Source organism: Herpailurus yagouaroundi, unplaced genomic scaffold (genome assembly GCF_014898765.1).
Source record: "Herpailurus yagouaroundi ecotype Mexico unplaced genomic scaffold, PumYag 571, whole genome shotgun sequence".
In the NCBI taxonomy this organism is placed as follows: domain Eukaryota; kingdom Metazoa; phylum Chordata; class Mammalia; order Carnivora; family Felidae; genus Herpailurus; species Herpailurus yagouaroundi.
This window is the reverse complement of record NW_024412788.1, coordinates 94964-121087: the sequence shown is the minus strand read 5'-3', so window position 1 is coordinate 121087 and position 26124 is coordinate 94964. Positions and strand designations below refer to the sequence as shown.

At 40.0% G+C, this 26124-nt stretch overlaps 1 protein-coding gene across 2 annotated transcripts in view; it reads right to left on the bottom strand.

The window, feature by feature from the left end:
• ATP13A5 (ATPase 13A5) overlaps window positions 1–26124 on the bottom strand; it is a 114116-nt gene that overhangs the window by 64664 nt on the left and 23328 nt on the right. Inside the window, exons 3-8 of one of the 2 annotated variants that reach the window (XM_040466337.1) lie at window positions 25546–25692; window positions 25208–25278; window positions 25028–25108; window positions 21185–21254; window positions 9705–9839; window positions 281–353 (exon numbers count right to left, since the gene is read on the bottom strand). In XM_040466337.1, the coding sequence (XP_040322271.1) occupies window positions 281–353; window positions 9705–9839; window positions 21185–21254; window positions 25028–25108; window positions 25208–25278; window positions 25546–25692 (577 nt within the window). The remainder of the gene's footprint in view (window positions 1–280; window positions 354–9704; window positions 9840–21184; window positions 21255–25027; window positions 25109–25207; window positions 25279–25545; window positions 25693–26124) is intronic. The other variant, XM_040466336.1, reaches the window with a different exon arrangement.

Below are 26124 nucleotides of genomic sequence, written 5' to 3'. Positions count from 1 at the left end.
CACTGGGTCAAAATGGTTCAATCAGGAGGAGGCATGCAAGGTACTCAGGGTACAAAATTCAGTGAGGTGCTCACCGTCTGGGTCCTGGAAAAGCAGGTCAGCGTTTGCCTGACCTTTCCTCCTTAAGTTTGTCATCTTAAAAGTCTTATTTACCTTACTTTAGCCTCCGTCCTGGGTTTCATCAGAAAAGGTTTTCTCCTCAACTAATAATCAATAACAAATGGGACTGATTCCACTCTGAAATATCAGGATGCTGAAGATGGCAGAATATATCACGTACCTTTGTCCTTTACCATGACTGTAACCTGGACTTTATTGTGATCCTCCACAAGGTTGTGCAGCTTCACTGATTGCTACCAATTCAAAGTCAACGTTTAAGTATCAGATAGTCCATAACCGGAAAACCACATGATCTCAATACTGTAAATACCAAGCCTGTCACACAGCAAAACCTCCTTGGGCAAAGGCTCAAGCTCTACTTTAGCATTTCTGCTTCCCTGCCCCAATCCCTACCGCAGCCAACCCCCGACTTATAGCAACAAATATGGTAATTAGTTTAGTGCTATTTCAATTCCAGGACACATAATGCACAACCACTGTCCCCAAGGACCAACGCTAAGTCCCCGAGGTTGTACTTCTTAAGGGCGCACGATGACACAAGGGAAGAACAAGACCATGAACAGATTAGGTTCCCTCTCGGTACCCGTTTCCCTGTCTATAAAACAACAAAAATGAATTTGATCTTTCCATTGTAAAAGCCTGGGAATATTTGAGTTATGTTTTGATTTTACGTGGAATTTTATCCCCTCTTTTACAAACTGGTGGATTTTCCCATTGGGTCAGTCTGGAGACTGAAGCCACGATGCTCCAGAACCCTGGTGCTTCCCCTTAGGCATTATTCAGCTTAGTTAACTCCCTTTTCCTGATCTGAAAGTGGAGATATTAACAGTAGCTCTTCTAGAGGGTTTTCAAAATTTAAGTAATGCTTCTCTTAGTTATCCCTTTGGATATTACTCATTACAATGGTAAGAGCTCAGCAAGGGTTAATGATTAATAAGAAAGTTGCTGTTGGAAAAACAGCATTGTTTTGTCTAATGCATCCCCTTGGAAGATTTGCTTAGGATGGAATTCACTGAGATACCACCCTGTGCTAAGTGGAGGAAATGGAAGCAGCCTGGAGAAGCGAAGGCAGCATCTATTGGGATAACTCAGGAGACAGGAAGGCAGAAGAGTGAGGGCAAATTGTCCACACAGTTCCATACACTGACTGTAGGCGACCCCATTGGCAGGGGCATCCCTGGAAGGCACTGCCTCCTTCTGTATGGACGTCACTTACTTGGATACTTCTAAGTAGAAGAGATCTGAATACCGTCAACAGTGCTTTAAACATAGCTTAACCTAATTCAAATATACAACTTTCCTTTTAGATGGTACGGTAAATTATTTTTATCTGTCCTCTTGATGATTTTTAAGGTAGCCAATGTCACTAGATAAACATTACACACAATTACACAATTTTCCTCTTGAGAGAAATTAATAAATTTGGTGTTTTTATTTATACAGAACAATTTCTTATTTACTCCATTTTTTTTTTTTTTTTAGGAAAGGCAACACTTCAATCATTTGGACCAACAGAGTGGAAGAAATGGTACTGCTGTTTGTTAGGTACATAGTCATTGCCCTAACTTGACTTTCTGAGGCTTGCCTATTGGGGCATCCATTTTACTGATGGGTAATAGCGAGAAAGTCATCGTGGTTCTGGGACAAGAACACTGGATTCATTCAGGACTCCTGAGTCGTGGGTCAAGTTTACCCACTAACCAGCCATGTACCTGTATGTAAGAAATTTCACTTTATGTTACTTGTTCTTTCTGTAAACAAATGACATTGAATTGAATCATTTTCAAGCTCCTTCAAAACTCAACATGTCTGATACGGATATGTTTTGCATATCAGAGATTTAGTCAAAGCCCCTAAGACTTCATAGAAGAAATAACCTGGGGTTTATAAATGGCTCACAGTATTATTATTATTAGACAGTTTAAAACAGTAAGCAACTACTACGTGCCAGGCACTGTTGTAAGCACTTGAAATGTATTGCTTGATTTTTTTTTCTCCTCAAAATAATCCTATGATGATATTATTGTCTCCAATGTACATATAGCAAAATAAAACGACCAAAAAGAAACAAAAAACAAAAAACAAAAACAAGCCAGTGTCTTGGAAATGTTAAAGTAACTTGTCTTCATTTACTAAGTATTAAGATTGCGGGGCGCCTGGGTGGCGCAGTCGGTTGAGCGTCCGACTTCAGCCCCGCGTCAGGCTCTGGGCTGATGGCCCAGAGCCTGGAGCCTGTTTCCGATTCTGTGTCTCCCTCTCTCTCTGCCCCTCCCCCGTTCATGCTCTGTCTCTCTCTGTCCCAAAAATAAATAAATGTTGAAAAAAATTTAAAAAAAAAAAAGATTGACAGTAAAATCTGGGTTTATCTGACTCTAAAGCCTTTTCTGTTGATGAATATGTTCCCCTAAAGTGCTTGAAAATAGCTTTTTTCCTTTAAGAAGATAAATAACCTTCCTTTGTTATAAATTTCTTTAAGTTACTTTCTTGCTTAGCAAACTCTTCTAGTCACTGCCATGAGAATTTCACCCTAGCTTAAGAGGATGATAATCAACACATTTGGAAGTGGCGAAGTATAAGTTCAAAATGCTCTCTCAAAAATCATTATGGCATCAAGCAGGATTTATTCATCAGGTTTAGCATTCTGCAAAACCTGCCATGCTTCCATGCCTTCGTTCAAGCTATTACCTGGAATGCTCACCCAGGTTTTCTACCAGCAAACTCCTAATCCTTCACATAAAGTCTGGCTCAAACGTCATCTCCACTCCATAAGTCTCTAACATCTCAGAAAGAATTCATTGTTCTGCTCCCTGTGTTTCCGCCTGTATTAGTGTATGACCAATTCCATTACAGCCGTTTTCTTGTCAGGTCTCCTGTGTGAAGCAGGTGGTTCAAAGAGCCAAACACTCATCTATGTACCCCTGGAGTCTGTCACATAGTAGGCCCTCAGCAAATATTTACTTAATAGAACTGAATTATTTCACGTCTCCCAACAACACTGGAGAAGGATAATATAAGCCTCCTCTCTGAGCTAATGTACCCAGAAACTCTACAAACACAGGTTTCTATGACAACCAACCAGCTAGGAGAAAGCAGGTGCTATGATGCTTGCCGTGATTTGGAACCTCGCTGCCTGATTTTCATTAGGCCCCCTCTGGTTTCTCCAGTCCCGGTTTAGTGGGACCAGGATCAGTTTCCAAGACTAATTTGCATATTGTTATTATTCCGGCATCTGTTGCTGTGTGTCCTTGTGTTTGCTGTGGCTGGATTTCCTCCAGAGATGAGTAATGAGGGCACTAACTCAGGTGTCTTTTGAGCCCAGCTCAGTGATGGCGAAAGGCAAGGCACCATGGGTCAGATACTCTCAGTGCTGTGTCTAGCGGCCGCCTGTGGAGCCAGCAATAGAGTATGCAACATGGCTCAGTGTAAATACAGTTGAGTGCCAGCTCAATTTACACTCATACCTGCACCAAACTTGTTAGAAAGGGGCTGCCGAGGGTGTTTCTTGGCGTAGGCAAGGTGCCTCTCTGCTGCATGATTTGGGGCCACAGCAGATGCAGAAAGATAGTTTATTCCACTCCTGCAAACACCTCCCCTCCTGCAATTTTCAAAAGCTGTTATTTCTTTAGCATGACTTATAAATGACGGTAGATGCTCCTTCCATTTCCAGCAGCCCCTTTCCCAAATATTTTCATAATAAAATTATCAATCGTTTACTGCTGCAAGGAAACTCATAGGTCTCTTTGAGATTTTGCTCCGTGGGACAGTGTGAAGTACTTGATGTAGAATCAGGAAACCCGGGGCTGGGATCTATAGCCACTATTACTGAGCAAGTCACTTCACCTCCCTGATTGTCCCCATCCCTCCGTCTCAGGTGGTGGGAGGACACCACAACCACATGCGTATCATTTTAGGGGCTCCCATGCCTCACACAAGCACATCTGTCACAGACGGGGGGAGCCCGTTACAAATTGTGCTAAAGAAATATTGATTGGTGAGCATTTGTGATTTAAACTGCAAAAATAGTTTCAGGAAACTGGCCCATTTTGTATAATGTTACAAGATCCCTTAGAGTTTGGGTCTGATAAGCTTTTGTTAACAAATATTAACTGCAAGGGCACCTGGGTGGCTCAGTCAGTTAACAGTCCGACTCTTGGTTTCGGCTCAGGTTATGATGTCACGGTTTTGTGGGTTCAAGTGCCCCATCAAGCTCTGTGCTGACAGCTTAGACTCTGCTTGGGATTCTCTGTATTTCTCTCTCTCTGTCCCTCCCCCCTCACACTGTCTCTCTCTCAAAATAAATCAATAAAACTTAAAAAAAAAACCCAAATATTAACTGCTAATGGAATTAATGTCTCCTTGTTAAAGCTTTTGCAGTTCTGCCATCAAGTGAAGTTCCCAAGCCAGTTACTATTTTAAACAAAGACATGTAGGGATTTTAAGATGTAGAACCTGAATATTTAAGATTCATTAAAGATTTTAAAATAAATATTGAGAAAATTACAAATAGAACAGAGCATGCCTACTTTTAGAAGAGAACTTGAGAAGCAAAACAAGAAACGCAGAAACCCAGAAAAAGAGAAACATATTTGACTGCACACATTTTAAAATATCTGACAAAAGTCAAGTCAGAGGAAAAATGATAGACTAAGAAATAAAACTTTTCCACGTGGATGATGGATATATAAAGAGAATAAATAGAAAACAAAAACGCATATATCTATTGGAGGAAAGTGTATCTAATCTCACCAATAATTAGTGGAATATAAATTAAAACATCATTGGGACACAATTTTTTAAAAACACATTAGACTGAAAAAAATTTAAACATCAATATATAACACTGGTGAGGATCTGGAGAAATGGATACTCTCATATGTTGCCGTTATTTTATTTAAGAAAATAATAACTATCGCAGGATCTATTAACATCCAAAATATACATATCTTTTGATTCAGCAACCTGGCTTTTGATTATTTTACTAAAAACAAATGCAAACACTCATATGTAAGGACACATCTATATTGTAGTTGTGTGTAATTCAGCATACCTGTGGTGGCAAAAATTGGAAAGGAAGCCCCTTATTTTCTAGAAATAAACGAATGGCTGAACAAATTATGATATACCATGGAATTTCACACCGTTATTTTTAAACGTGATCTAGAATTATTTATTTACGTGGTAGATGGCCGTTATATTTATTGTAAAGTGACAAATGCAAGTTCCAGATTAATGTACAAAGTATGTTCCTGTTTTATTAAAACAAATTAATAAATACATAAGTAAATCTCCACATAAACTTGTATTTCTCTGCATCTTATAGAGGAGAAAAAATGAAATAGACATTCAGCTAATGATGACATAAATAAATAAATGTATTGGGGATCTTAGTGCTTGAATTTGTCTTTTGGTGGATTCCTCTGGAACAACAGCTCTTAAGCTTTCAGAATGCATGACAAGCACCTGTTATGAAACTGTGAAAAAGCACAGATTCCTCTTGTTACCTTGGATATTTTGACTTAATGGGTCAGGAGCTTAGGAATCTTGACTAATTCTCTCACTGAAACATTGCCCTCTAGAGTATTGAATCAAACCTGTTTTCTCTGTAACCCTTCCCAACTCTCACACAGGAATCTCTATATTTCTTTTCCGTTTCCTTAAAGACAGTTATACCTATGTTCCAAATGAAAAAAAAAATAGTGTAAAGGAACTTGAGGAGAGACTGAAATTTGTCATAAACATGTAGATGGGAAGTATATATTTAAGTCAGGGGAAATATGTGGAAACATTGTAAGGGGTGTAACACATCAAGTGGTAGCACCACATTTACTTGGGACCCATTGATTACAGGCAACAGAAATTGGTTAAACTGGTTTAAGCAGATGAGAAATTGTGAAGATGCAGGGACATCTCACTAACCGAAAGTGGGAAGTGAAGCCAGAGCTCCCAAGGGCTCCAAACAGGAGCAGGAAATGCTATCAAGAGCAGGTTATTCGTTTGCTCTCTGTCTCTCTGCCCTCTCCCTTTCTGCTGGGCTCCGTATGGCTCACCTCTGTGTCTCACTGTGTATTTGGTTCGTTCTTTGTGCAAGTTTTTTTCTCTGCTTGTCCACACACAAGGATCAAGGGCTGCCACCCTGGTCCTAGCATCACTTTTCACATCACATTCCTGACAGAGCATGACAGACAGCTTCAAGTCCTTAGGCTTGGATCCCAGGCTAAAAGATATATGGGCATGATTCCTGCTGATGGACTGGCTTCCGCTGGGTCAGATACCCCCTGTTCCAACTATGTGTGCCAGTGGAAAGAGAGAGCCACCTAGAGCAAACTAGTTGCAGGCTGCCAGAGTTCTAAGAGGAGGGGGGTTGCAGTGCTTGCCCCAAAACATGTGTACTTACTTTCATGCTTGTCAGGGAATAGGAGGCTGGAGAGAGTAACCCAAGTTCATGGGTACAGGCTCCATTAAAGTCCACTGTACTTCATGTCTTTGGGTCCTATGAGCTACTGGTACATATTTATAATACATATCCCTTTGGTGATTAGGGTAATTTAGACAGGTTTCTATTCTTCATACACATCCTGACTTGAGTAGTTTAGGACTAAAGTCCAACTGAACACTATTAGGGTCCAATAGGAATTAACTCCAGTTTGCAGCACATGCTCTCAGATTTCCAGTGGCCAGAAAATTTCTTACTAGCGTTCTAAAGTTTTCAAGGGCTTTTTTTCATTCCTTGTCAGTGGCCCTGGCAAAATGATAGAATCCTAAAATGGTGAGACCTAAAAAAGTAGGGTATAACCTCCACCATGTATATAGCTGAGGAAAGTGAGCCCAAGGAAAACAGAGTCCTCGGGCTCATATGAGTGAACCAGCGGTGGTTACCAGCCCTGTCCCGATGGTCCCATGCTGCCTCCTGTTCTCTTTAATCTCTGTACCCCCTCCCCCTCCCATCTGTCCCTTGCCAACTTTCCCTAACTTTTAATAATAAAAACAGCAACAATATCAATGATAACAAGAACTAACATTTTACTAAGTGCCTACTAGGTACCAGAAATATAAGTATTCAAAGTGATTGTTTCATTTAATTCGCTCAACTCTAACACCAACACACACTCACGTGCCCACACACATACACACCTTCTACAGATGAGGAAACTGATTATAACAGCACCAAGTAACACAAACAGGAGAGGTAAGGGGGAGGTTTTCAATCTGACTAGATAAGATCTCCCTCCCAAAAGGCCTCAGAGAGTTCTGTGTTTTTCCTGAGAACATTTGGATGGTTCATGACGATATATCCGAGTGACTGTGCGTAGATGTAGCCCCATTGGAAGGAATGACATGCGAGAAGGGCTGTATTCACTGACGTGTGACTTAAGCCAGAAAGTGTATGAATGGCTTGCACGTATCAAATCAGATATTCTATTAAGGAAAGATTTCTCAAAACCCAGAAACTAGAAATTCTATCTGCGGGCTTCACATTACATACCTTTATCAAACGACTAAGGTAAAAGCTTAGGACACTCTACTTTTCTATTGAGACTCAGCAGAATAGTCAGATCTTTATTGTCTTGGTGTCTATGGTCATGCTTTTGCTCAAAGGCCCAGAGTTCACCAGAAAGACAGTTACTCCCCCCCCCCCCCAGGCCTTGGCAACCAGGCAAGTTGCTGGTCACTCTTAACATCTTTGTGATATAAATTAGTTTGTGAAAAAACACACCTAGGTACTCACTGTTTAAAAAGGCAGAAAATCAGAAACAAAACAAAGTCCTAGTAGCCTGCTCTCCAGCTCAAAGTATCTCCATTCATCTAACTTTTCATTTTTAGATCCTGTTTCCTAACTCTTTACATATCTATTGTCTTTCTTTCATTTCTCATCAAAGACTTCATAACTCAAAATTTGTAGGATCTAAAACCAGATAACGAGCCGATATTAGATTTAATATTGTTGAGCCACTGAAATGGAATAGGAATGAAAGCTCCCTTTCAGTTAGGCTTATGTAAAGGCCCACGTCTGCCTTTCTGACTTGTGCCCAGAGCTCACTGTGTGGACATCGAGAACTCATCTCCCTTCTCAACACTTGTGTTTGACTTTCATTCCCAGCTGTGACACTACTTTGGAAAGTGCCTTATGCTAAGGAAATATCGCACATGTGGCAGAGTTTCATTTTATGAGGAGCCAGAAGCTCTGACTCTGTCACAAAACCACACTCTGATTTGGAACAAGCTCCCTGGATCTTAGTTTTTTTCCCTGGAGGTGAAGGATGAAACTTGAGACTAGGCGGTTTCAACAGTGCGGTAGAGTTGACAGGCTGACACAGTGTACCGTAACAATGCCCAGCCCCCAGCCCCATCTCTACAAAGCTAATTCCATAGTCAAGTTTTCAAAAACATAAAAAAATACAGTGAGACATCGTTTTTGGGGTTGCCTCCTGATTTTCAAGCTGATGATTCTTAAGCAAAGTAGCCAAACGTTTTCTAGAAAGATACTGTGGGGAGCTGAGACTTGCAGGGACTGTGGAGTTATAAGTAATATTCAGCAAAATTCTATTTCAGAATGCACTGCTATCTCATTTAGAAGACTGATTATTTTGGGGCACCTGGATGGCTCAGTCAGTCAGCTGCGTCTGAATCTTGTTTTCAACTCAGGTAATGATCTAGCATTTCATGAGATCAAAACCCATGTTGCCTTATTGGAATTCTCTCTTCCCCTCTCTCTTCCCCTTCCCTGCTCATGCTCACTTGCTCTCTCTCAAAATAAATAAACTTTAAAAAAATACTCTTTTTAAAAAGGGAGACTTTAAATAGCTATAAGATGGGGCGCCTGGGTGGCTCAGTCGGTTAAGCATCTGACTTCAGCTCAGGTCATGATCTCACAGTCTGTGAGTTCAAGCCCCATGTCGGACTCTGTGCTGACAGCTCGGAGCCTGGAGTCTGCTTCAGATTCTGTGTCTCCCTCTCTTTCTGACCTTTCCCTGTTCATGCTCTGTCTCTGTCTCAAAAATAAGTTAAAACATTTAAAAAAATTTAAATAGCTATAAGATGAACAATGATGGAAAGGTATGTTGTCATCATTAATCCATCAAAGCATTCTTTCCCACCATACTCAGATACAGCCTCGGAGTCCTTCTGAACACTGTATGCGGGTCAGCCTTCAGTCGATAAATCCGGGTTTGCAAAGACATTTACATCTACCTGCTATTTCTGAAGATCTCCTCCTGAGCTCTCACATTTAGTAAGCCCTTGTTTTTTGCTTTATGACTTAAGTTTCACAAAGCTACTCCTTGCTGTCAGTTGAAAACCCATAGGCTTTGCTTCTTGTGCACCTTAAGCTAAATAGAACCCAACTGTGATTTTTTTAAATTTTTTTTTAACGTTTATTTTTGAGACAGAGACAGAGCATGAACAGGGGAAGGTCACAGAGAGAGGGAGACACAGAATCTGAAACGGGCTCCAGGCTCTGAGCTGTCAGCACAGAGCCCGACGCGGGGCTCGAACCCACGGACCGTGAGATCATGACCTGAGCCGAAGTCGGACGCTTAACCGACCGAGCCACCCAGGCGCCCCCCAACTGTGATTTTAGCTCTTACCTGTCGCAAATCATACACACTTAAGACAATGGAGATAATAGACAAGATGATGATGGCCACAGAGTATTCTATGTAACCTTGAGACAGCCACAAAGTTAGGGTAAAGGCTTGGAACACGTAGAATGGATTTAAAACCTGCAAGTACAAAAACAGCATGTGAGTCACTTGCATGGATCACATCATTTCAAAGACATTGAAGAAGAAACCAAGAAATGGAGAAAACTTCCATGCTTATGGATTAGAAGAGCAAATATTGTTAAAATGTCTAAACTCCCCAAAGCAATCTGTACATCCAATGCAATCCCTATCAACATACCACCAGCGTTTTGTCACAAAGCAAGAACAAACAATTCTAAAATTTGTGTGGAGCCACAAAAACCCCGAGTACCAAAAAGTCATGTTGAAATAGAAAAGTAAAACAATTCCAGACTTCAAGCTATATTACAAAGCTGTAATCATCAAGACAGTATGGTACTGGCACAAAAACAGACACATAGATCAATGGATCAGAATAGAGAACCCAGAAATGGACCCACAACTATAGGGTCAGCTCATTTTCAACAAATCAGGAAAGACTATCCAATGGAAAGAAGACAAGCTCTCCAACAAATGGTGTTGGGAAAATTGGATGGCAATAAGCAAAAGAATGAAACTTGACCACTTTCTTACACCATACACAAAAATAAATTCAAAATGGATGAAAGGCCTAACTGTGAGACAGGAAACCATCAAAATTCTAGAGGAGAACATAGGCAGCAACTTCTTTGATCATGGCCGCAGCAACTTCTTACCAGATACATCTCCAGAGGCAAGGGACATGAAAGCAAAAAAGAACTATTGGCACTTCATCAAGAAAAAAAGCTTCTGTACACCAAGGGAAATAATCAACAAAACTAAAAGGCAACCTACAGACTGGGAGAAGATATTTGCAAATGACATATAAGACAAAGGGCTAGTATCCAAAGTCTATAAATAACTTATCAAACTCAACCTCCCAAAAATAATCCAGTGAAGAAATGGGCAGAAGACATGAACAGACATTTCTCCAAAGAAGGCATTCAAATGGCTAACAGACACATGAAAAAAATGCTCAACATCACTCATCATCAGAGAAATACAAATCAAAACCACTGCCAGATACCAGATACCACCTCACACCTGTCAGAATGGCTAAAATTAACGACTCAGGAAACAATAGATGCTAGCAAGGATACAGAGAAGGGGGAACCCTCTTACACTGTTGATGGGAATGCAAACTGGTACAGACACTCTATAAAACAGCATAGAAGCTCCTCAAAAAGTTAAAAATAGAACTATCCTATGATCCAGCAATTGTACTACCAGGTATTCATTCAAAGGATACAAAAAAATACTGATTTGAAGGGGCACATGCACCCCAGTATTTACAGCAGCACTATTAACAATAGCCAAATTATATCAATAACCCAAATGTCCATTGACTGATGAACGGATAAAGAACATGGGAGGTGTATGTATATAATGGAACATTACTCAGCCACCAAAAAAGAATGAAATCTTGTCATTTGCAACAACGTGGATGGAACTAGAGTGTATTATACTAAGCAAATAAGTATATGCTTAGAAAGACAAATACCATATGAATTTACTCATATGTGGAATTTAAGAAAGAAAACAGATGAACACAGGGGAAGGGAAGGAAAAATAAAATAAAAACAGAGAGGGAGGCACACCATGAGAGACTTAACTATAGAGAACAAATGGAGGGTTGCTGAAGGGAGGTATATGGAGGGTTGGATCGAATGGGTGAAGGGCATCAAGGAGGGCATTTGTGACGAGCTCTGGGTGTTGTATGTAAATGATAAATCACTACATTCTGCTGAAACCAATAATGCAGGACATGTTAACTAACTTGAACTTAAATAAAATCTTGGAAGAGAAAACAGATGATGTCACTTTATTTTTTAATCATTTTTTACAACACACAATGATCTTTAATATTGATGAATTCGCTTAGAACTCAGTTTCAGTGGAGTCAGTGTCAAGCACATAGCATGTGCTATGGTGGAAGCAAAATTATTTTAAGCACTCAGAGCCTGTCAAAAATTGATTATTCTTATTTATTTTGAATTTTGAAAAATGTTTTATCAATATCAAAATCTAACGATTTACCTTTCTAAACATTATTTACCTACAATGGAGAATTTAGTCTCTTAAAACACACTTCATCTCTGACCGTTTTTATTGCAGTTTCTTCTTGCCATGCTCACATGCTGCAGATTTAGTCAGGTTGTGTGATGAAAATAGAAGACTGCATTTTTATCCAGATTGTTGAAAAATAACGTATTCGTCACATCACAGGTGTTTAGCAAGATGCTCTGAGCATCAGGCACGTCAACATGGGCCCCTCCCTTGAACGGGATGGGGGGGGTGGGAGTCATCTTACCCAAAACTGCAGTGAAATTCATGGGAAGAATGTATCATGAGCCCAAAACTGGCCATCCATGCACATACATTTTGGTCTCTTTATTATACCTTTCACTTTTTTTATTCCCTCAATTGTCCCCATTTTGGTCCTGCTGACCCCACTGTTAATAATGATAGCAGAGAGGGCAAACCTGAGGAGGTAGATGTAGTCATCTGATGTACAGACATAGTGTGAATGAAAAAAACCCATCTGACCAAAACAAGGATTATTTGCTTGGTGAAGTGCTCTTTACGATGATTATAAATTAGACGAAATATTACCTAAAACTGGTTGCCGCTCTGTTACCTCTACTTTCTATAATTCTCTAATATATTAAACTTCTACTTTAGTCCTCACAATGAACTGACATCCAGTTAGTAAGTTAATAGGCTGCATTTTAAGGTTTCTTAAACACTTGGATATATTTTGTGTATTAACAAAGCTTTTGTTCTTTAATGTTTCTTATTATTTCCATTGCAACATGCTTTTCTTACAAATTATAGCTCTTCTCTTTGCTTGGCATAAAATGCTCTAATTGTAGATGATAACACTAATGATAATACGATTTTGAGTTTATATAAACTCAGTAGAAAATGTGGTTAAATACTTCTTGCATAAGAAACAACACCATTATAATTAATTTAACTCCCTTATTCAATATTCTTTTGAAACCAAAATACAAAGTAGTATTACTTGCTTTTTTCCTACTGAAGTGTAGTAAGTTAGTAAGTAGATGGAGAAAATACTACCACTCCTTTCAAAATAACCAAACTGACACCTGGGAGAATCTTTGACAACCTGAAATTGTATTTGAACAGGAAGTTTAAACAGCAGCTGGCTTTTTGATAGTGGAGGAAACTGCATATGTGGGGGACACGGGGTATGTGGGAAATCTCAGTACCTGCCAATCAATTTTTCGGCGAACTGAAGACTGCTCTAAATAAAAGTCTATTTTTTAACATGTGACCATGCTAAACAAAGTGACCACTGTGGTGGATTAGAAATAGACTAGAAATGTGCAGTATGGAGTGGAGGTTAGCACAATCAGCTCACTGGGCTCCACCTAAGGACTGGAGAGTGGTGTGCTAGGGGCTCATGCTACAGGGAATATGATTGACAGTGTGCCACAGCGGCAGGGGACAAAACCAGCCTTGCTCTCTGACCCAGGAACAGAGGCCAAGGAACGTCACAACCAGCAGCTGTTCACTGGCAGAGGGCAAAATGGAAAAGAACAAAGTTCATGGTGCCACTGTGAACTTGGCCAAACCCCAGCTGGCTAAAGGCCTGAATCTGCTTGATCCTGGGGAGTAAAGCCCCACCCTACAGGAGTTGGTTCTGAACTGAGGGCCATGGGGACTACCAAGAGGCAAACTCAGAGCCATCCTACAGGGACAGTGGACACAGAGAAAAAGAGAGAAATGTAGACAAAGGAAGTACCACTTAAGCGCAGCTCACCAGAGCTGCCTCCATCAATATAGAGCTTCCATCACCATCACTAATAATAATTTCAATATTTGCAAATGACATATCAGATAAAGGGTTAGTATCCAAAATATGCAAAGAACTTATCAAACTCAACACCCAAAAAAACAAATAATCCAGTGAAGAAATGGGCAAAAGACATGAATAGACACTTCTCCAAAGAAGACATCCAGATGGCCAACCGACACATGAAAAAATGCTCCACATCACTCATCATCAGGGAAATACAAATCAAAACCACAATGAGATACCACCTTACACCTGTCAGAATGGCTAACATTAACAACTCAGGCAACAGATGTTGGCAAGGAGAAAAAGGATCTCTTTTGTGTTATTGGGGGGAATGCAAGCTGGTGCAGCCACTCTGGAAAACAGTATAGAGGTTCCCCCCAAAAATAAAAATAGAACTACTTTATGATGCAGCAATTGCACTATTAGGTATTTATCCAAAGGATACAGGTGTGCTGTTTATCCAAGGGATACAGGTGTGTTGTTTCGAAGGGACACATGCACCCCCATGTTGATAGCACTATCAACAATGGACAAAGTACGGAAAGAGCCAATGCCCATTAATGGATGGATAAAGAAGATGTGGTATATATATACAATGGAGTATTACTCAGCAATCAAAAAGAATGGAATCTTGCCATTTGCATCCACGTGGATGGAATTATGCTAAATGAAATTAGTCAGAGAAAGACAAAAATCATATGACTTCACTCATTTGAGGACTTTAAGAGAAAAAACAGATGCACATAAAGGAAGGGAAACAAAAATAATATAAAAACAAGAAGGGGGACAAAACAAATAGAGGGACTCATAAACATGGAGAACAAACTGAGCGTTGCTGGAGGGGTTGTGGGAAGGGGGTGGGCTAAATGGGTAAGGTGCATTAAGGAATCTACTGAAATCATTGCTTCACCATATACTAATTTGGATATAAATTTAGAAAAATAAAAAATAAAGTTAAATCAAAAAAAAAGGAAAAAAATAACTTCAAAGCACACAAAGAAATTATTCTAAAAAATAAAAAAATCCACTAACAAAGAAAGAAGTCATTCCCAAGAAATTTGACATAATAAAGCAACCAGAGAAAGACTAATATGTTTAAAATCATCAAAAAGAGATTAGGGGCAGGAGATGCTCCGGAAGATGGCGTCGTAGGAGGACACTGGGCTCACTGTGTCCTGCTGATCACTTAGATACCACCCAAGCCTGCCTAAATAACCCAGAAAACCACCAGAAGACTAGCAGAATGGATTCTCCTGAGCCAAGCGTAGATGAGAGGCTCATGGAAGAGGGTAGGAAGGATGGAGAGGCGGTGCGCGCTACACGGACTGGCGGGAGGAGCCGGGCAGAGTGGCGGCCCGCCGGCAAAACAGAGCTCCTGAGTCTGGCTTGCAAAAGCGGAGGGGCCGGATGGAAACAAAGGCGCTCACCAGCACCATATTCCTCGCCCATCCCCCAGCCAAAATCCCAAAAGGAATCATTTCCTGACAGGGAACTTGCTTTCACTGCGCAAACAACACTGTGCTTCTGTGGATCCATCCCCTCCGGCAGAGGGTCTGACTCCCTCCCGGTGCTGCAGGGCCCCTCCCGAAGCAGATCACCGAAGGTAAAGCGAGCTGAGCCTACCCCTGCCACCCCTGTGCACCTTGCTGATCCACCCCAGCTAATACGCCAGATCCCCAGCACCACAAGCCTGGCAGTGTGCAAGTAGCCCAGACGGGCCACCCCACCCCATGGTGAATCCCCCCTTGGTGAGGGGAAGAGAAGGTACACACCAGTCTGACTGTGGCCTCAGCGGTGGGCTGGGAGCAGACATCAGGTCTGACTGCAGCCCCACCCACCAATGCAAGTTATTCAAGACAGCACAGGGGAAGTGTCCTGCAGTTCCCCACACTGCAGAGACTATCCAAAACGACGAAACGGAAGAATTCCCTTCAAAAGAAACTCTGGGAAATAGCGACAGCTAACAAACTGATCAAAAACGATTTAAACAACATAACAGAAAGTGACTTTAGAGTAATAGTCATAAAATTAATCACTGGGCTTGAAACAGTATAGAGGACAGCAGAGAATCTATTGCTACAGAGATCAAGGGACTAAGGAACAGCCAGGAGGAGCTAAAAAATGCTATTAATGAGCTGCAAAATAAAATAGAGGTGACCACAGCTCGGATTGAAGAGACAGGGGAGAGAATTGGGGAACTAGAAGATAAAATTATGGTAAAAGAAGAAGCTGAGAAAAAGAGAGATAAAAAAATCCAGGAGTATGAGGGGGAAATTAGAGAACTAAATGATGCACTGAAGAGAAATCATCTACATATAATTGGTATTCCAGAGGAAGAAGAGAGAGGAAAAGGTGCTGAAGGTGTACTTGAAGGAATCATAGCTGAGAATTTCCCTGATCTTGGGAAGGAAAAAGGCATTGAAATCCAAGACGCACAGAGAACTCCCTTCAGATGTAACTTGAGTCGATCTTCTGCATGACATATAGTGAAACTGGCAAAATACAAGGATAAAGAGAAAATTCTGAAAGCAGCTAGGGATAAACGTGCTCTAACATATAAAAGGAGACTGATACGACTCGTGACGGATCTCTCTACTGAAACTTAGCAGGCCAGAAAGGAATGGCAGGAAATCTTCAATGTGATGAACAGAAAAAATATGAAGCCGAGAATCCTTTATCCAGCAAGTCTGTCATTTAGAATAGGAGAGATAAAGGTCTTTCCAAACAAACAAAAACTGAGGGAATTCGACACCACTGAACCAGCTCTACAAGAGATCCTAAGGGGGATCCTGTGAGACAATGTCCAGAGGCATCGCTACAAGCATGAAACCTACAGACATTGCAATGACTCTAAACCCATATCTTTCTATAATAACACTGAATGTAAATGGACTAAATGCACCAACAAAAAGACATAGGGTATTAGAATGGATAAAAAAAAAAAACAAGACCCATATATTTGCTGTCTACAAGAGACTCATTTTAGACCTGAGGACACCTTCAGATTGAAAGTGAGGGGATGGAGAACTATCATGCTACTGGAAGTCAGAAGAAAGCTGGAGTAGCCATAATTATATCAAACTAGACTTTAAATTAAAGGTTGTAACAAAAGATGAAGAAGGACATTATATAATAATTACAGGGTCTATCCATCAGGAAGAACTAACAATTATAAATGTCTATGTGCTGAATATGGGAGCCCCAAATATATAAAACAATTACTCACAAACATAAGCAACTTTATTGACAAGAATGTGGTCATTGCAGGGGACTTTAATACCCCACTTACAACAATAGATAGATCATCTACACACATGGTCAATAAAGAAACAAGGGCCCTGAATGATACATTGGATCAGATGGACTTGACAGATATATTTAAAACTCTGCATCCCAAAGCAACAGAATATACTTTCTTCTCGAGTGCACATGGAACATTCTCCAGCATAGATCACATACTGGGTCACAAAACAGCCCTTCATAAGTATAAAGGAATTGAGATCATACCATACATATTTTCGGACCACAATGCTATAAAGCTTGAAATCAACCACAGGAAAAGTCTGGAAAACCTCCAAAAGCATGGAGGTTAAAGAACACCTTACTAAAGAATGAATGGGTCAACCAGTCAATTAGAGAAGAAATTAAAAAAAATTATGGAAACAAACGAAAATGAAAATACAACAGTCCAAATGCTTTGGAATGCAGCAAAGGCAGTCCTGAGAGGAAAATACATTGCAATCCAGGCCTACCTCCAGAAACAAGAAAAATCCCAAATACAAAATCTAACACACTTAAAGGAAATAGAAGCAGGACAGCAAAGACACACTAAACCCAGCAAAAGAAGAGAAATAATAAAGATCAGAGCAGAAATAAACAATACAGAATCTAAAAAAACTGTAGAGCAGATCAACGAAACCAAGAGTTGGTTTTTTGAAAAAATAAAATTGATAAACCTCTAGCCAGGCTTCTCAAAAAAAAAAAAAAAAGGGAGATGACCCAAGTAGATAAAATCATGAATGAAGATGGAATGATTACAACCAATCGCTCAGAAACACAAGGACTTATCAAAGAATACTATGAAAAATTATATGCCAACAAACTGGACAACCTGGAAGAAATGGACAAATTCCTAAACACCCACACACTTTCAAATCTCAATCAGGAGGAAATAGAAAGCTTGAACAGACCCATAACCAGCGAAGAAATTTAATCAGTTAATAATCTCCAAACAAATAAGAGTCCAGGACCAGATGGCTTCCCAAGGGAGTTCTACCAGACGTTTAAAGCAGAGATAATACCTATACTTCTCAAGCTATTCCAAGAAATAGAAAGGGAAGGAAAACTTCCGGACTCATTCTATGAAGCCAGTATTTGATTCCTAAACCAGACAGAGACCCGGAAAAAAAAGAGAACTACAGGCCAATATCCCTAATGAATATGGATGCAAAAATTCTCAATAAGATACTAGGAAATCCAATTCAATAGCATATAAAAAGAATTATTCACCATGATCAAGTGGGATTCATTCCTGGGCTGCAGGGTTAGTTCAACATTCACAAATCAATCAACGTGATACATCACATTAATAAAAGAAAAGATAAGAACCATACGATCCTGTCAATTGATGCAGAAAAAGCATTTGACAAAATTCAGCATCCTTTCTTTTTTTTTTATAATTTTTTTAACGTTTATTTATTTTTGAGAGAGACAAAGCATGAACGGGGGAGGGTCAGAGAGAGGGAGACACAGAATCTGAGACAGGCTCCAGGCTCTGAGCTGTCACCACAGAGCCCGACGCGAGGCTTGAACTCACGGACCGCGAGATCATGACCTGAGCCGAAGTCAGTCGCTTAACTGACGGAGCCACCCAGGTGCCCCTCCGCAGGCTTTCTTAAAAATCCTCGAGAAAGTCGGGATAGAAGGATTATACTAAACATCATAAAAGCCATTTATGAAGAGCCCACATCTAACATCCTCAATGGGGAAAAACTGAGAGCTTTTTCCCTGAGATGAGGAACACGGACAGGGATGTCCACTCTCACCGCTGTTGTTTTAACATAGTGTTGGAAGTGCTAGCATCAGCAATCAGACAACAAAAGGAAATCAAAGGCATCAGAACTGGCAAAGATGAAGTTAAGCTTTCACTTTTTGCAAAGGACATGATATTATACATGGAAAATCCGATAGACTCCACCAAAAGTCTGCTAGAACTGATACATGAATTCAGCAAAGTCGCAGGATAGAAAATGTACAGAAGTCAGTTGCATTCTTATACACGAATAATGAAGCAACAGAAAGACAAAGAAACTGATCCCATTCACAATTGCACCAAGAAGCATAAAATACCTAGGAATAAATCTAACCAAAGATGTAAAAGATATGTATGCTGAAAACTACAGAAAGCTTATGAAGGAAACTGAAGATATAAAGAAATGGAAAAACATTCCATGCTCCTGGGTTGGAAGAATAAATATTGTCAAAATGTCAATACTACCCAAAGCTATCTACCCATTCAATGCAATCCCAATCAAAATTGCACTAGCATTCTTCTCGAAACTAGAACAAGCAATCTTAAAACTCATATGGAACCACAAAAGGCCCCGAATAGCCAAAGTAATTTTGAAGAAGACCAAAGCAGGAGGCATCACAATCCCAGACTTTAGTCTCTACTACAAAGCTGTCATCATCAAGACAGCATAGTATTGGCACAAAACAGACACATAGACCAATGGAATAGAATAGAAACCCCAGAACTAGACCCACAAACGTATGGCCAACTCATCTTTGACAAAGCAGGAAAGAACATCCAATGGAAAAAAGTCTCTTTAACAAATGGTGCTGGGAGAACTGGACAGCAACATGCAGAAGGTTGAAACTAGACCACTTTCTCACACCATTCACAAAAATAAACTCAAAATGGATAAAGGACTTGAATGTGAGGCAGGAAACCATCAAAACCCCAGAGGAGAAAGCAGGAAAAGCCCCCCTCTGACCTCAGCCATAGCAATTTCTTACTTGACACATCCCCAAAGGCAAGGGAATTAAAAGCAAAAATGAACTACTGGGACCTTATGAAGATAAAAAGCTTCTGCACAGCAAAGGAAACAATCAACAAAACTAAAAGGCAACCAGCAGAATGGGAAAAGATATTTGCAAATGACATATCGGACAAAGGGCTAGTATCCAAAATCTGTAAAGAGCTCACTGAACTCCACACCCCCCCAAAAAAATTTCCCAGTGAAGAAATGGACAGAAAACATGAATAGACACTTCTCTGAAGAAGACATCCAGATGGCCAACAGGCACATGAAAAGATGCTCAATGTCGTTCCTCATCAGGGAAATACAAATCAAAACCACACTCAGATATCACCTCACGTCAGTCAGAGTGGCCAAAATGAACAAATCAGGAAACTATAGATGCTGGAGAGGATGTGGAGAAACGGGAACCCTCTTGCACTGTTGGTGGGAATGCAAACTGGTGCAGCCACTCTGGAGAACAGTGTGGAGGTTCCTCAAAAAATTAAAAATAAACCTATCCTATGACCCAGCAGTAGCATTGCTAGGAATTTACCCAAGGGATACAGGAGTACTGATGCATAGGGGCACTTGTACCCCAATGTTTCTAGCAGCACTCTCAACAATAGCCAAATTATGGAAAGAGCCTAAATGTCCATCAACTGATGAATGGATAAAGAAATTGTGGTTTATATACACAATGGAGTACTACGTGGCAATGAGAAAGAATGAAACATGGCCCTTTGTAGCAACTTTGATGGAACTGGAGAGTGTGATGCTAAGTGGAATAAGCCATACAGAGAAAGACAGATACCATATGTTTTCACTCTTATGTGGAACCTGAGAAACTTAACAGAAACCCATGAGGGAGGGGAAGGGAAAAAAAAAGAGGTTAGCGTGGAAGAGAGCCAAAGCATAAGAGACTCTTAAAAACTGAGAACAAACTGAGGGTTGATGGGGGTGGGAGGGAGGGGAGGGTGGGTGATGGTATTGAAGAGGGCATCTTTTGGGATGAGCATTGGGTGATGTATGGAAACCAATTTGACAATAAATCTCATATATTAAATAAATAAATAAATAAATAAACTTGATACAAAAAATAATAAAGTCATCAAAAAGATCACAGAATTAATAATACCCCACCATCACCACCATTACAACCCCCATCAAAAACTTAAAATGAAAAAAACAGAAAATAATGAAACATGAATCTGTCTCTCACGGGTAGAGATTTTTTTAATGGATTTTAATTTAAAATAAGTGGTTATTTAAAAAGGACCAGTTAGAAATCTTGGAATAAAAATATATTTATTGAAATATCAAAAAAAATAAAATAAAAGGAAAAAACTTTCACAGACAGGAAAAGCATAAAGACAGAAGGGAAGAACAAAAAGAAGTTATATGAACCATAGATTTTGTTCATATCCAGATATCCGTGTGTTGCCTAAAATTTCCTGAGTACCAGGAAATAAAAATAAAGAACAAAAATTGTTTTTTTTAAAGATAGATGAAACAGTTACCTGTTTAATAAGCAGCTTCCATATGGGCTGGATTTCTACCTCAATGGCATTGGGCCCACACACTAATCTTCTGTAAGAAAGTGATGACCAATTAAGTGCCAAATCTAAAACCTCATTGAAAGGGTGGGTGATGGGTATTGAAGAGGGCATCTTTTGGGATGAGCACTGGGTGTTTTATGGAAATCAGTCTGGCAATAAATTTCATATTTAAAAAAAATTAAAAAATAAAAATAAATAAAAATAAAACCACATTGATAAGTGAGTACAACCAAACTAGGCAAAAGTCACTTCTCTACCATTAAGGCTCTTTGTGCCTTTAATCAAAAAATATTAATGTACACATCCTAAAATATTAACATAGTTTTAAAATGAAAGTGCATGATGGACAAAGTTGTTTTTCTAGTTAAAAAAAAAACCTTAATGCAACTCAAGAATCAAAATGCAGTTAGAAAGGCATGTTGAGTTATTTTTAAACAATTCAATCACATTCTGAGAACACCTAACAAGACCCAGATGTGACTATGTTTCTAGAATTCTCGGGCATTCTAGATTGCTCTTGATGTTCGGGATCATATATATCTTACCTTGGTCTCTTCAGCACCTAGGACAGGCCCTTAGTATATGAAAATAAATTCATGAATGAATGAGCCAACAAACTAGAAGATGATATATGGTCTTCACATCTAACACTTTGCTAATCCACACATGAGTACATTCCAGTAAGAGGCCCTTATGTTTGTACAGCATCTGACAATCTACAGCGTTCTCACACAAGATTCTCTCGTTTGTCACAACGGTCTAGAGGAAAGGGCTAATATCTCCCATTTTGCCAATGGGAAAAACTATTCATCGTGTGTGTTCTGCCAAAGGTACCCATATCTAGTATTAATTGTGACAATGCAACTCTTAGTCTTTTATACGTATTATCTCCTGTAATCATCACATTACCTCTATGAGGTTTCATATTATCATCTTTATTATAAAGGAAACTGAAGTTCAGATAAACTCAGTAACTCCCCCAGAGCCACAAGAGCAGGAAATAAGCGGATCCAGGTGTCACACCGTGGGCTCCACGACTCCACCTCACACTCCGTGAGCACTGATGGTGCAATGTGCATGACGTTTCCTGAATCTAAGGTGTAACAGAGCTCAGCCCAAGTTTGTCTGATTTCCAAGCCGCGCCTTTCCTACTGCAATGATTTGCATGGATCCCAGAGGACACAAACTAGGGTCTTCTGACTCCATGTGTGAAAACACTGAGGTGCAGAGATGCTGGGAGACAGAGAGGTCAAACAGCGTGTGCTGCTGGGTTTGCTGCCTGTGACTCAAGATTCCTTTCCTCTGGTACTCACAGGCATGCCCTTTTTTCCCAGTCAGGTGACAGACGTTGAGAATTAAGTTCGGCCCTGAAGTATACCCAAACTGACAGGGAACATCTCTTCCAAGCTCCACATTCAGTGATGTCACGTTGGTGGCTTGAAATCAGCAATAGCTGTTGTTTTTCCCACGATAGAATTTGGCAGACTCTCCCCATCCAAGCTTTTCTTCTTCCAGAGAGCTGGGTTACCAACAGGGTGACTGGTCTGGGGCCCACGTTAAGAGCTGCCTTGACCACCAAACATTTCTCCTTCTACTTCAGGAGGGTAAACAAAGGAAGCAGGAGCAGGGCATTAAGTGAAAAGAAAATGAGGAGGTGCACAACTGTCCTAAGACTATTGGATGGATGGGGGTAAGGTAGGTGTGGTTTTCCCTGTTTCTGTGAGATAAGAGAATTGCCTCAAGTCCCTGTGGACCTATCTACGACAGGCAGTGAGAAAGTGGCATCCAGTTCATGAATGAGTGAAGATAGGAGCGGGGAACCTCTTGGAATATTTTTCTTCCCAAGGCCTTCTGAAAATTTCTCTTCAGGATGTTGTCTCTCCTGATGTCCTGATTTGCTTTTTTGCTACCAAAAAGGTGACCACATAAATGTGTCCATTTTCCCTCTTTGCCTGGTTTCTGGGAAGCCTGAAGAGAAAGCTGTATTTAGACTTTGTGGCTTTTTGTCATCAAGGAGTTCTCAGTATCCTCCTTCATTTCTCATGTTGCATCCTTGCTTTTCATGAAGGCAAACTCATCTCCAGTTAGGAATTTAATCAGACATCACTCAAACAATCAATCAATCACATTTTGAGTTTTGAAAAAAAAAAAAAAGCCCTAGTCTTACATTAAAAAATGATGGGAAAAAAATAAAATAAAAAATAAAAAATGATGGGGGCGGGTGGAGGAGAACTTCACATTCTATTCACTCTCTTTACTGTCCACCTAGAAAAACCCATGAGTAAAACCTGCCTGTGTATTTGAATGTAGATTATCTCCTCTATCCTTCGCATTTGGGAAACTAAACTCTTTGTCTTGCTCATTACATTGTCAAGTTCTTTACGGTGTGGACCAGCTTTAAATTTAATTATGTGTGATATTTAGTAAAGCTTGGCACTCGCTAAGGACAAATGTGAAGGGCAATCCTTCCTGTAGAAATGGTGTCCTAGGAGAAGTAAACTTGCGTTAATCAACTACACCTCCTAACAGCTCAATCCTTCACGTGTCTGGTGCTTAATGCTATGAAACCAGTACCCTCTTAATGACTCTGACAACATTTTGTGTTTCAACGTAATCAGCATTACATCTGAAATCTTATACAGTGATATTATCTCTAAGGCGTTTTGCAAATATTGTCAGAATCTGGATGATGCCTTGTTCATTTTTGTTGTCATTTTTCATTCAGCAGGAGAAAAGTTTAAAAATCGGTAATTCTCAGAGTTGGTGCGCATATGAATCGTCGGAGCAAGGGTTTGCTAAAAATGCAGTTTCTGCTCTCACTGCTACCCTTAGTTCCTACTTACTAAATGAAAATTATGAGGGTGGAGCCCAAGAACCTGTATTTTATGTACCAGAATGCTTCTTAGCTGGAGAATTTGTGTTTCTTATAGACTGTGAGGAAGGTCGGGCAGGATAGGTCCTGAAAATGGGCGAGAAATGAAGGTAATTATTAGGATTCTGGGGAAGACTTGCAATGGTTTACTTTCAGACTCACCAGCATTCACTATTTCAAATTACAGATGAGGGAAGCAGAGACTCAAAATCGCTATGGGTTAATAAGTAGCAAAAGCATTTTTATGGTACTACTATACTATTATGTCCTAATCTCTGTGCATTTATAGATATTCTCACAATTGTACCACTATTCTTTCCCAATAGTTAGTGAATGTCTCTGGGGTAATGAGTAAGCCTTATTTATCCTTAGATCTTTAGTGCTTGCAAAGTGCTTAGCCTAGTAAAGGCATTCGGTCAATAGATTAATGAATGCATTCGTGTATTCATTCATTCCACAAATATCTGTTGAGCGTCAATGAATCAGGCACTGTTCTTTCTAGGTGTTATGAATGACACAACTACCTGAGCAAACAAAATCCTCATCTCCAGGCTGTTTCTTCATAGGAAAATTAATCATAATATTGTCTTTCTGCCTCTCCAAGGATTTAGAGGATGACAAATCAGATGTCTATGAAATGACTCAAGGCTTTTTAAGGAAAGAATGAAAACAACAACACAGACGAGACTATTTTACAATCCTGAAAGAAAAGACCAAATATTATATGCCTGCAATGTTCTTTTGGACTCTTGTTTTTTTAATAAGTTTGCCTGCGATGAAAACAACTTAAAATTTGTCTCTGTTGCTGGTAAATAAACTGGAATTAAATGAAGCTGATGAAGCATTATGCCAATAGCTCACTGATCATAAGCCATTTGATATTTCAATTTCTGACGGCCGAGTTTACTCTCAGGAAGTATCACAAACCCTACCTGACCTCTTGCTCTTCACTGGTCAGGCCCAGTCCAAACGTGTGGTGGATATCATAGCAGGAGTTGCTGTCTTCCAGCAGGCTAGGGTGTGGTCAGGACAAGAAGCATACCTTAGTTCGTGGCACCCAACAAATCCGGTTCCTCCCTTATATCCTGATGAATGCTGAGAAAAAGACTTACCCGACTTTCTGAAACCTCTTCTCCAAGTAGTCCCAAACATACCTGATTTTCCGCACTTGGATATATCGCAGCTGCAATTACAAATGTGATAGAACAGATGTCATTCACCAAGTAAAGCCCGTCAGGGGAGGTGAGGGCTTCTTGGTAGGGGTCCCCACGCAGCTCTCACTTGCCTTGATACATTGTTGTAATTCCCAGCCCAGCAGCCTCACTTGCCTTGACACACTGTTGTAATTCCCAGCCCAGCAGCATGACATTCAGAACTTTCCTCCAATAAACATTTGCAGTATTCTTTTTTAGCAAAGACATGCCATAACATTGTGCTCAAAATTGCTTACTTTTAATTCTGGCTTCAATACCGCATGGTTAATGACAGAGTGGCGGTCAGCCACCAGGGGTTCTTCTGGGTTCTTGCTTATAGGAAACTTCAGTGTCGCTAAGTAGAGGCATATAACCTTCTTCCTCGTATATCTTTGGAATTCATCCTAGAGAAATCAATCCAGCCCATGAAATTCTCAAATACTATTTATTCAATAAGTCACTCAATCAACCAAATACCTACCTAGACCAGAGATTCTCAAAGTTTGGGCTACAGACAAGAGGATCAGCATTAGCTTGAAACTTGCTAAAAATGCAAATTCTCAGCCCTACCATAAGCCTACTAAGTCAAAAATTCTGGGGTGAGGTCAGCAGTCTGTGCTAAGGAGCCCTCCAACTAATTTGAGAACCACTGTGCTAGAGAATGAAAAGACACACTTCACAGGAAAGTTTTTTTTATGAAGAAAACAGCTTCTGGCTATCTTAACATGACATTTAAGCGTTTAAAATCTCTACTTCCCCTCAAAATTTGTATTCTAAAAAAACTGAAAAATATCTAAAAATACATCCTTCCTGTGTTATGTCTTTAAGTGTTGTAA